This window comes from Stigmatopora argus, chromosome 8 (genome assembly GCF_051989625.1).
Source record: "Stigmatopora argus isolate UIUO_Sarg chromosome 8, RoL_Sarg_1.0, whole genome shotgun sequence".
In the NCBI taxonomy this organism is placed as follows: domain Eukaryota; kingdom Metazoa; phylum Chordata; class Actinopteri; order Syngnathiformes; family Syngnathidae; genus Stigmatopora; species Stigmatopora argus.
This window is the reverse complement of record NC_135394.1, coordinates 13,115,766-13,128,330: the sequence shown is the minus strand read 5'-3', so window position 1 is coordinate 13,128,330 and position 12,565 is coordinate 13,115,766. Positions and strand designations below refer to the sequence as shown.

The following is a 12,565-nucleotide window of genomic DNA, read 5'->3' as shown; positions in this document are numbered from 1 at the left end:
GGTAGTGAAGCATTGCTTTGGAAAAGCAAGCCGGAGTTTGACCCCTGTCACTTTATCTCTTCCCTGTCCTGCCTTTTGTCATGTTGACCCCTGCAAAATGAAGATAGACAGACAGGCATCCTGTGTGCGTGTTGACATGCCCTGCAGGGCAAAATTGCGCGGGGATCGGGAAACTAACTCAATTAAAATCGTAGATATCAAAACAATTAAAATCAGCCTAGAGAGAAGTTCCATTTTTAACATTTTAAAAATGTAACAGCACATTATCAATGTGTGCTTACTTATCTGGTAAAGGTGAAACGATACCTTAATCAGGAGCCAGGTATCAAACCCGAACGTATATGGATCAAAATGAAAAAAACTTTGATCAGTGGTGTCATTTTTAAAAAAAAATATGCTGTTCAGTGCATGAGGGTGGTTTTCATTAAAATAAAATTGTCAGAAAGATCAAAATTGCTTTGTATTTCTCATTGTTTCGTTGAACTGTAACTTGTTAAATATGTACGAAATAACATATTAAACTACTCGGGTGGCGCAAAACCAGATGGTTGTGAGTTAAAAAGCCCCAAATTCAGCAGAAAGTGACAAACAAACAAGAAGCATCGTGGGAAATCCCTCAAACTCAATAGGAAATGAGCCAAAATGTACTGGAAGTGACCGGTGAGTACCCAAAATGGAACAAAAAATAATTCATTGCCTGCTTTTGACAATAATAGATGGAAATCTGGGAGATCTTCAATCAAATGTTCCACTGAAATAAGATGGAAATACCCAAAAATCATCTGCGACCGACAAACGGAAAAGAAGCATCCCGGAAAAAGTCCCTGATGTTCAATAGGAAATGATTCAAAATTGACCAGAAATGTACCCTAAAATGTAAATGAAAAACTCAAAATTCACTTATTGCCTGCTATTAACATTGATCAATGTCCAATTCACTTAAACTGGCTGTGGATACTCATCTTTCAGTGCCATTGACAACATTTTGACTGAGGAACATTCTCCCTGGATAGGACGTCTAGCACCAACAATGGTGGCCATTAAGTTACCTTTTTACGACCAAAACTAAACAGGTTCGGCCCACGTGAGATCTAGTCGACATGAATGTGGACCGCGAGCCCAACAGTTTGACAACCCTGATTTCCATCCTCAGTGCCTGCTGTACACCAGATGACCAGGTTGGTCACCTAACACACACAGCGACCAGTCAAAATGCATTGGTCATCTACCACGATAATCGCCGCCAATGACTTGACAACCCACCGCACAATATCGTCCAGATCTTCTGACAATGATGTTTAACGGCCAATTCTTTGTATACGACACAACTCAATGGACTTGTTTTGAAGTACCTGTCTTGAGCCGGTGGACACCTTGACTCCCATCCTGACACCGTCCTCCTCTTCCTCCTCCTGCTCCGCCATGTCCAAATTCTCTCCTTTCCCAAGCTATCTGCGAAGGGAAACCACAATAACATTTCACCGGAGACTTTGTCAATATTATTCTTTGGCATCTTCAAAGTGGGACAGAGGATATTGGAGCCCAAGCTGGAGACGGGTGGAGATAGAGTGTGTGTGTGTGTCTGTGTGTGTGTTTTCCTGCTGAAAGAGGACAGAGAGGCCGTTCACTTGGACCGTCTCGGCACTACGTACTTTCCCCGCTCAAGTATGGCTGCCTGAAGCTACCAGCCCCTCCTTGGCATCAATCATCTCCAGCGTCTCTTTGAAGCTCTATCTTTGCACCCCAGGGTGAGTTAGCCACATATCCTCAATTCTCAATCTGCAGCCTACTGAGCTCTCCGCTAGGGGGCCCCGTGCCTGGTACAAAGCAGTCTCATGCGCTGCGGTTTCGAGGGTAATAGAAGAAGCGCCTCTTTCATGACACGCTCATAGACAAGTTATGATTTCTGAGGCGGAGGCGGTGAGTTACAGCCGCATTTTTTAGAAAGAATTCGTATTCCGTATGAAGCTCGATTACAAGAATACGCTCCATTTTTACCACCACATCCTCTGCGTCCATTCTCTTATTTAAACTGGGGTGATTTTAGCACACGATTGGAATCAGTGTGTGCTGGAAAAAAAACAGGGCTACGACACACATATTTTTCCAAGGGTACACCTTCTTTATCCTCTGCAAAGAATAATTTGTTTTTGCATCAAAAATTACTTACAAAACTAAGTCTTAAGAAAATTACATATGAAATAAAAGTGTTTTGATGTATGGCTGTGGGCATGGAATGAATTCAACTTGCATCTCAAAACCTGTTTATGTCTGAATTTAAACTTTGATTTGACCTTTTTGTTTTATATTATATCATTTTTTAATTTAATCTTTTCATTGTTGGATCTCTACGGATTTGCCTTGTTTTGCAAACTAGCTTTTGTTTGTCTAAACGTTGTCAATAACATGCAATAATAACAGAAGGATTGTCAAAATGTTAACATTTTATGGGACGTTACATAAGAAGAAAAGGTTGAATTCAAGCACCCACATCAATTTAAAAAAATATGTATTTTTTTCTGTTTTTTTAATAGTTTCTGCATGATGTGTCTCACTTACAAAGCACCAGGAAAACATAAACTCTTTACTGCAGGTAATTACTCCCTTTATTGTTCTTTTCAAGGCCTCAAACCTAAGATCACTCCCACATTTTCTTTTTAATCAGTCTTCAGAAACTTCATCTTTTAGTTTGTGAATATTTGTCCAGTCCTGACCTTCACATCTCGGTCCTTCCATAGTAGTCAAAATTGCAATGGCTCCAGTTGGCACTCCCAAACCCAAATATTGCTTCAAAGTCTTAGTAGTAGACAGGGTCTCTCACAACATCCAAATTTTCCCAAGTCAATGTTTGGTCCTGTAATCTCTCCAGCGGTCATTCCTGAATTTTGGTCAACAAATTCATGATCCTCGGTTTCTTCACTCTCTCCAGCAATTGTCTTGACGTTTGTGTTGTAGACATATGATCTCCCCTGCAATCAGTCCTAACTTCCAAAATGTCCTTAAGCATAAGCCACTATTTTAGTATATTTTTAAGTGGTTAATTAAAAAAAAGAAGAAATTTCGGCACTATAAGTTTGTACTGTGTGGTGATTTATGACATGCCTGATTTGCTCGTATAGGGAGGAGATCTAATGGTCATCCTGAATCCGTGATTAAAGGAGCACTGTGCGGATTGTGATTTTTTTTCATCAAATATTGTGACAATACAAAATGTACGATTGTTTTGTAGATATAGTGTTCCTTCCTGTATTATAATCCATTTGCATAGAGGGATTTGCCTGTAAATTCTGATATTTCAAAAAGAGCAAAAACACAATCAAAGAGCTTCAAGACCAAAAAAATCTTGAATTACATAAATAGTCCATGACTGACTGGCGACCACTCTACAATGTGTGCTCTACCTTTCACCCAAAGTCAGCTGGGATTGGCTCCAGCCTCCCGCCAGCCTGACAAGGATGAGCGGTGTTGAAAATGAATGAATGAGCCCATTTTTTTTTCTCACAGAAACATATATAAAGTTGCAAGTTGCTAGCATGATCTTTTCTGGGCTCATATGTCAGACAAATATAAATGTTCTAACCTTCCGATCCTCCCAAACATGTGTTCGCTAAGTGACTACTTAATACCTACATTTTAAGTTTAAAGCGTAGCATGTCGTAAGGTCCTGGAGCTCGTCCAGAAATCAACCAGCGGTTTTAGAAGCCCACTTTCTAAGCGGCCAAGAATGTGCAAGGGCTCCTTCAAAGGAGCTAAGTGTGGTTAAAGCAGGTATACCCGAATCCACAGGTGCCCACATTAGAGCTGCCGCAACCACTAACTGTAAGCTCACACCTGTAGTAGAACAAGAACTAAAGTATGACCAAAAAAGTGAGAACTAAGAAAGCCGCAGAAGAACGTGGTTGACTTTCTGAAATTTCTTAGTAAATAGTGCCCATTTAGAGAGAAACTAAAGAAGAGGTGTCAAACGTGTGAGCCGCGGGCACTTTGTAGCTCATTCATACTATAAGTAGATTAAATTCATTCAATTTTTTTGTGCGATAAAATGTGCGCAACAGTGCCGTTTGCTCCATTTTCTATCCGCAATCACATTCATCCGGTACACGGTCGATTGGTCGCCGGTCTTTTGGTCGCCGATCTTTTGGTCGCCCGGAAGGTTATTGATAATTACCATTTAAATCGTTGCTCAAATTCCCTAAATACAAACTGCGAATTTTGGGGCGAATGGATGAATGCGTGTGCGGTCGATTGGTCGCCGGTCTTTTGGTCGCTGGTCTTTTGGTCACCGTCTTTTGGTCGCCGGTCTTTTGGTCGCCGGTCTATTGGTCGCCCGTTGTCGCGGTCGGGGCGACCAAAAGACCGCGACCAAAAGACCCGGCGACCAAAAGACCGGCGACCAAAAGACGGCGACCAAAAGACGGCGACCAAAAGACGGCGACCAATCGACCGCACACGCATTCATCCATTGGCCCCAAAATGGCGCCTTCAATATCAGCCAATGAGTTAATAAGGATCCTTGAATTTCACCATAACCAACAGTAATCTAGAAATACCTCAAAATCAGCAAGAACCGACGAAAAAAAGCATCCTGAAACGTCCCTCAAAATCAATTGAAAAATGATCCAAAATTGACTGAAAATGCACCCGAAAATTGAAGTGGAAAAAAAAATATCCGCAAAATTAACCTGTCTGTGTATACTCATCTTTCAGTGGCATAAATTTACCTTTTAATTGCCAAAAAACAACTGGTCCGGCCCACACGAGATCTAGTTGGCCCGCGAACCCAACTGGGTTTGACCCCCCTGGACTAAAGTGTCAAGGGGTCAATGTTTTTTTTTCCAGATTGAGACAGTGTTAAAAGACAAGTCGGTCAAAAGAACACGCAATGAGCTTCACGGCGGGTCAAAAAAGACGCAAGGAGAACACGACCCGGGACAAAGAAGCGCTTGTACCACGTCCGTCAGCTTTCCATCCGCTGGGAGGGGGTCCCAGGGTCCGGCAGTGAGAGGCCTCTGTGTGATAAATGTCCCCGCTACTTGAGTCTGTCACCGGGGCCTCGGCTGGGACAATGGCTGGGGTCAAAGCGGAGGAAAAGGCGTCTCTCTCGCTCTCTCTCTCCCTGACTGTTTATTCCAAAGGGGTCTGCTCCACATCAGGACTAGCCGGCGGAGAGAATAAACAAAACACTTTGCACTGTTGCCTTTACTCAAGCCTGTTTATTTGTAACCATTCATCATCTCTGTAAAGGCTGCGTGCTAGCCTGGCTTTAGCGCCGCCGACCAGTCAAACGCCAACGGACAGAGATGAATGAACGGTTGCCAAGGAGGAAGCACACGACAACGTTTGATATATGAATTATTTACATTTGGGGAATGCCTTGCAAAAAATAAAGGGCAGGAAAGTCATATACGAGGGTTGTAAAAAGTCGATATTAAAAACCCATTTTTAGATTTTTTCTGAATATAATTTTGGGTTGGGAAATAAAAATGACTGAATTAAAGTGCGTGTATAAGTGGGCACACTCTATAACAACTTGGATATTATGTGGGTATATTCACAATTGCCCTAATAAAATGCAAACACGTGTTAAACGAGAGTCAGAAAAAAGCTGGCACCTTTTTGAGTGCCTCTTAATAATTTTCAGGGGTTCTAAAATATGAACATTCACGGTCCGTCCTCTCATTTTTAATGAATTGGACATCCAGTAGCTTGAATGGCATGGAATGAGTTAAATACTATGAAAAAGAACAAAAAAACCTTAAGACTATTATTCTATTTAACTTTTTTTATTTAAGTATTATCTTTGTATGAATTTATGAACTCATATGGAATAAAATACACTTATATATACACATTTATAATAAAAACAATTAAAACCATTATTAACCATAGCTATAATTAAAACTAATCTATAGGTCAATTTTCATTGTATTAACGTTGTATGAATTTATAAGCCCATTATGAAAAATTATAAAACAAAATACAATGATTTATAATAAAATATAATCAAACTATATGCTAACCTAAAATTACAATTAAAACTAATATATGTCATTTTTCATTGTATTAACGTTGTATGAATGTATAAGCCCATTATGAAAAACTTAAATAAAATACAATGATTTATAATAAAATATAATCAAACTACATGCTAAACTATAATTACAATTAAAACTAATCTAAGTCATTTTTAATTGTATTAACATGAATTATTAAACTTGTTATCAAAATTATGACACAAAATACAATGATTTATAATAAAAAAATACCAAAAACTATTAACTATAACTAGCCTAATGAACAAGACATTGTAATATAATTGACAAAAAATAGCCACTTGCCCCCCCCCCCCAAAATCGACCAAAAATGGGTCAATTGCTCCTTTAAAAGGTTAACTGCAACCATTTTTCCTGATATGATGGAAATAAATGAAATTATAGTCTGCAATCATACACGTGGAAAGGCTAAAAGTTCCTAAAATACAAATTTCACTACATCCAGAGTTTACAGCAAAGCTGTCATCGCCCTCTTAACCTGCACCCACTCGACTCCCCTCTTTTAAAGGAAGAAGAAGAGGTGGGGTGACGGTAGGGGTGGAGGGGGGGTCCGCCCCTTCCCACCCCTCCGGCGTAGACACGCTCCAAACTTGTTGAGCGCACCGAGAAACTTTCCAAAAGACTTTGCGGCGCACAGACAGGAGGAGAGAAGAGACGTTTTGGGGGTGTTCAAAGCGGGGTAGGGGATGGCGATGGTTGCACCGACGTGCCGCTGCTGTGAAGTGACACAGACGGCGCTGTGAAACACCGGGAAAGGAAGACAAGAGACCAGAAGAGAAGAGAACAAGCTGTCCGTCAGCTGGACACTATGCTGCGCGTGCATGGGCTGAGCTGGCTGCTCTTGAGCGCCCTGCTGTACCCCGCGGCGCCCCGGGCCACTCGGCCGGCCGGCAGACCCAGGCAGTGCGACCCCCCCGAGGCGGTGAGTGCGACGCTTTGGGCAATGATGACCATTCCCTCAAGGATGGACATTTGATTTGGTAGTACTACCATCAGATAGACACAATCTTTCATAGCACTATCATCAGATATAATGCAAAATTAAATGGGACTGTTATAATATTCGTAATTGCATCTATGAATATTGATGATGTATTGTCACAACCCAAAAAATGACATTATATCAAGTGATATCATTTGGCATGGAAGACGTAAAAAGATAAATTTTGATCTCATGGAAGAAAAAATAAATAAATATGTATGACTCATGTAAAAAAAGTTTATAAAATGTATGAAGTGAAAATTGATTTTGCAATAATACCTGTATGGAATTGTGATTAAAGAAATTTGATCTAAAGGGGATTTTAATTTGAGAAGCATAAACTGATCAACGCTATTGCATTTTTCTATATACATATACAGTATATCTATATAAAAAAATATTGTGTTATTCTAAAGGAAAAACTACATTCACAAGAAAATAAATGAAACTGTTATTTTCTATTGTCAGGCAGCAATTCAAAAATTGCAATAAGCAAATATGATATTTTTTTTCTAAAATTGGGAATCATTAAACCTATACAATATCTTTATAATCACAACAAAAACCTGCAACAACAATTACTACTGTACTGCTATTGTTTTTTACAATATTGCATATATATTTCTATTGTTTTTAACAATATTGCATATATATTTCTATTGTTCACACTGTAAATTTTGGCACATTCTGTCAAATCTGCCCGAGTTCCCGTCCAAGAAACACAAACTCATTCATGCCAGTTTTAAAAGCTGCTTAACTGACAAGTGCACGCGGTGAACTTAAATTAATTTGGAACGATGTTTGTTCATCTCTCAGCGACATTCCAGCTCTGCGTGGCTTATTTACAAGAAAAACAATAGACAGACATATTTGCATGTTCCGCTCAGTTCATTCAACTGCAGCTGTGGTTACAAAAAAAAAAAAAAGACAAGCCCTTTCTCCAAGTGGACACAATTCATCCAAGATGATGAGCTTTAGGAGACGGCGCTCCATAACTTTGCACGACTTCTAACGCACTACGCCGCACTCTGGTTTGTGTTAAGAGTAATTACCGCCATAAAAAAAAGGAGCCGAACGCGTCAAGCCTCTGCGGAGAAGTCCAGCACATAAGATCACCACTTTTCCATGTCTTAAAGTCTTCTCTTGAGAGTGCGCGATTTATTTTCCCCTATACGATACAATGACGAATGGCACGAGAGGCTGCGCATGCACAAAAAAATGAAAAAAAAATGGGAGAGAATAAAAACGCCACTCACTTTGTCTGAAACTGAAAAGCGAATTCAAATTGTATTTGTGCAAGACGCTCTGGATTAAATAAAGCGCCCGGGATTTATTTTGTCTGGGTGGCAACCGTGCCAGATATCACGATGTGTTCATCGCACTTCATTTCGAGGATAAAAAAGCAAGCCCCGAGAGAGGACTGGACTTAGTTTTTGGCGGACGTTCCCGCCCGAGGACAAACGGGGCATTGGCAGGGCGCTATAATTGGAACTGAAGGAAACCTTGGTCCGATTTTTTTTTTTGAAGTGCGCAATTTCAAAGAATAACTTGAAATCCGGGCAACGGGCTTGATCCCTCAAATGCCTGATTACACCGTGTCTCCGAAGCCAGAAGATTGTTTATAAAAGCCGAAAGCGGCCACGGTGCCAATAGCAAAGTCACAGCACATGCGCTCACGCCGGGCGCTTAACAAGAACCATATTCAAAACGCAATATGGCCTTACGCTGATTTAATTTGCTGTAACATAAGCGCAACAAGTCACAAACAATGCAGTGAGAATGGCTGTCAACGGCCGAGGCCCCCTATAGTGTCAGAAATGTCACAAACCGAAATCTCTCAGCAGGTTTTTTTTTTTTTTTTAAAGCAAAGAACAGGCTCTTTTCAGCTTTTCGGACTTTATGAGCTTCACTCAGTATATTTGCAGTGCAGTTTTCAAACGCTTCCAGGTTCCAGAGGGGCTTTGGCCAGCCTGCTATACGAAGCTCGACAATAAACGGAGGTCTGTTTACAGCCAAGAGGGCCTCTCTATAAATGGCACCATGGCAGCGCAACCTAACGGGGCGCCATATCGACTTTGCGTCCCTCAAAATGATATATCGGGCTTATGTAAATGCATGAGCATGGCAACCATCCAGCAATGAAGAACATGCTAACAATAGAAAACGGAATTTCTGGATGACAAAAAAAACAAAATTGTGGATTTTGGGACATATACAGATGACTTTCTATTGATTTTAGGGCAATTCAAGGTCATGTCCTAATAAATTTCAGGTCATTTCAAGTTGATTTCGGTTCACTACCTGTTAGAATTGTGACAATTCCAGTTCATTTCTTGTTAGTTTCTGGTGCATGTTCTTTAGATTTTAGGTCCTCTCGATTTTAGGTCCTCTCGATTTTAGGTCCTCTCGATTTTAGGTCCTCTCGATTTTAGGTCCTCTCGATTTTAGGTCCTCTCGATTTTAGGTCCTCTCGATTTTAGGTCCTCTCGATTTTAGGTCCTCTCGATTTTAGGTCCTCTCGATTTTAGGTCCTCTCGATTTTAGGTCCTCTCGATTTTAGGTCCTCTCGATTTTAGGTCCTCTCGATTTTAGGTCCTCTCGATTTTAGGTCCTCTCGATTTTAGGTCCTCTCGATTTTAGGTCCTCTCGATTTTAGGTCCTCTCGATTTTAGGTCCTCTCGATTTTAGGTCCTCTCGATTTTAGGTCCTCTCGATTTTAGGTCCTCTCGATTTTAGGTCCTCTCGATTTTAGGTCCTCTCGATTTTAGGTCCTCTCGATTTTAGGTCCTCTCGATTTTAGGTCCTCTCGATTTTAGGTCCTCTCGATTTTAGGTCCTCTCGATTTTAGGTCCTCTCGATTTTAGGTCCTGTCGATTTGAGGTCCTCTCGATTTGAGGTCCTCTCGATTTTAGGTCCTCTCGATTTTAGGTCCTCTCGATTTGAGGTCCTCTCGATTTGAGGTCCTCTCGATTTGAGGTCCTCTCGATTTGAGGTCCTCTCGATTTGAGGTCCTCTCGATTTGAGGTCCTCTCGATTTGAGGTCCTCTCGTTTTGAGGTCCTCTCGATTTTAGGTCCTCTCGATTTTAGGTCCTCTCGATTTTAGGTCCTCTCGATTTTAGGTCCTCTCGATTTGAGGTCCTCTCGATTTTAGGTCCTCTCGATTTTAGGTCCCTTTGATTTTAGGTCCCTTTGATTTTGGCAACAAAAAGGAAAAATTTGATATTGAACTACATTTTTTGGTGTTTCTTTGATTCCTGTTGATAAAACTTTGATGGGAATGACTTTATATTTTAAATATAGGGGAGAGTTTTAAATGAGAACATTTTGAGCTGGTGGTGCGCAATGCGAAAAGACTGTCCCAGCACAAAAAAAAACGCTGCTTGAATCCACCTGTCTTATTTATTTATTTATATCTCTGCTTCTTCCACAGCAAAGCGACATGAACTCATTCCTGTGGAAAGTGAAGCGCCCTCCCCCGCACCCTCCTTCCTACCTGTACGGCACCATTCACGTACCTTACACCCGAGTGTGGGATTTCATCCCCGACGTCTCCAAGCGGGCATTCCGCAACAGCCACAATGTTTTCTTCGAGCTAGACCTGACCGACCCGTTGACCGTCTCCAAGCTGACCAGCTGCCAGCTGCTCCCCCACGGGGAGAACCTGCAAAGCCTACTACCTCGAGACTTGTACCGCCGCCTAAAACGCCACCTCGACTACATCAAGCACATGATGCCTTATTGGATGACGGCGGACCAGCGAGGCCGGGGCCTCTACGCCGACTACCTGTTCAACGCCATTGCGGGAAACTGGGAGAGGAAGAGGCCTGTGTGGGTTATGCTGATGGTCAACTCTCTGACCGAGTGGGACGTGCGGTCCAGGGGGACGCCGGTGCTGGACTTGTTTTTGGCTCAGGAGGCCGAGAGGATGGGGAAAAGGACCGGGGCAGTGGAACGGGTGGAGGAGCAGTGTCACCCCCTCAATGGTCTTAACTTTTCTCAGGTAAGAAAAAGAGATTTGATTGGTTTTCTACCTGCGGGATAATAAGAAATGCTTGTTTGCATTTTTTTGGTGGAGGGGTAACCACAGTGGTCCCTCTACTTACGAGTGCTTCAACTTACAAATTTTTCAAGTTGCGGAATGCTCAAATATATACGTCATTGTTCCAAAAGATGATCATTTGTCCAAGTTAAGATCATCATATAAATATAACAAGGATATACTGCAACTCATGCCCTAGATGTCACTTTTCTACAGCTATCATTTTTGTACTTTTACCATTTTTAAAGGGTTTATAGCATTAAAAATTGTGGAACTAATTTTTCCAATTCAATGTAAATTGACCTGTACTGCATTCCGCAAAAAAACTAGCCCCAAACGGTTAAAAACGCTAACACCACAAGTTACCTTTAACCGGTTCAATTAAACACACTTCCTTTCTTTTCCTACCACTTAAAACTTTCTTAAAATACAGGATTTCTGCCACAACTTGCGTCATTTGAGGGCCTTTCAGGAAAGAGCAAAAAAACAAAACGAGGTTTCGTTGTTAGCCAAGAATAGTTCAGATCAGTTGTATTTAAGCCCTTGGATACTAGAAATAGCTTCCAGGATGTCCCCCTCAGCCGGTTTCATTTAGTATTATGAAATATTAGTGCCATTGTTCATCATGGGTTGTCAGAGAAAAATGTCTCAAGAACATATGCTTAAAGAGAGACAGGGAGTTCATCTCAAGTTTCTTAATTGCAGCGATCCTTATTCCTCAAAACTTTGAAGGCCCCCATGGAAGTTGTTCTACGGCTGCCATATAACGGAGCAGCTTAAATTTCGTAAAACGCGCAGTTTAGGCAGACTATCTTAAATCAAAGAACGTCTGAGCTAACCTGTTCAAAAAGGTTACAGCTTGTCGACGCTGACGTCAACTAATCATGATCATCGAAAGTTCTAAAGCTTAACGACATTGGTTATACAGACGCTCCCCTACTTACGAACATTCAACTTACGAACAACGGTACATACGAACATGTCTGCAAATTGCGTTTAAGTCCAAAAATGTTCGCAAGTCCAATTTTGTATTTCGTGTCTTTTTCGGAGTAGTACTTCTTTCCGCCGCTAATACCGACGCCTGGCGCTGTGAGAGCTCAGCTCACCCAGCATCTACCTTCCGCATTGCAACGAAGAAGAAGTGCGTGAATGTATCTCCAGTGTGCAAAGAACCTTTTTCATTTGTATCATTAAATATCTCATGCATCCAATATTGAATATGGTTGGTAAAAAGCTAAAGGCTTCTATTGAGGGAGTTGCAAGGAAGAGGCAAGCCATTTCATTTGAAACGAGTGGCAATAATAATGAAGCTTGATGCGCGTCAGAAAGTGGTGAGCGTTGCACATTCAGTACCATTTATAAACAGAAAGATCGAGCAGCAGGACCCAAATATTGAACGTTGCACAAAGTTTGCAAATCAATTGAATGATGCCATACAGTGCTACTGCATCATTTATGATGAAAAAAAGAAGAAAACTGTGCAATCGTCA

The 12,565-nt window shown here is 41.2% G+C and overlaps 1 protein-coding gene and 1 long non-coding RNA gene across 2 annotated transcripts in view; one reads left to right on the top strand and one right to left on the bottom strand.

Annotated features, from left to right (window-relative positions):
* Nucleotides 1-1,348: 1,348 nt before the first annotated feature.
* Nucleotides 1,349-12,565, bottom strand: part of LOC144079454 (uncharacterized) — a 39,307-nt gene continuing 28,090 nt past the window's right edge. The window contains exon 4 of the long non-coding RNA XR_013301539.1: nucleotides 1,349-1,452. This is a non-coding gene — a long non-coding RNA (uncharacterized LOC144079454). The remainder of the gene's footprint in view (nucleotides 1,453-12,565) is intronic.
* The window catches only part of trabd2b (TraB domain containing 2B), a 61,043-nt gene continuing 55,169 nt past the window's right edge, over nucleotides 6,692-12,565 (top strand). Inside the window, exons 1-2 of the mRNA XM_077608231.1 lie at nucleotides 6,692-6,975; nucleotides 10,467-11,036. Coding sequence (XP_077464357.1) covers nucleotides 6,862-6,975; nucleotides 10,467-11,036 — 684 coding nt within the window. The 5' untranslated portion in view covers nucleotides 6,692-6,861. The remainder of the gene's footprint in view (nucleotides 6,976-10,466; nucleotides 11,037-12,565) is intronic.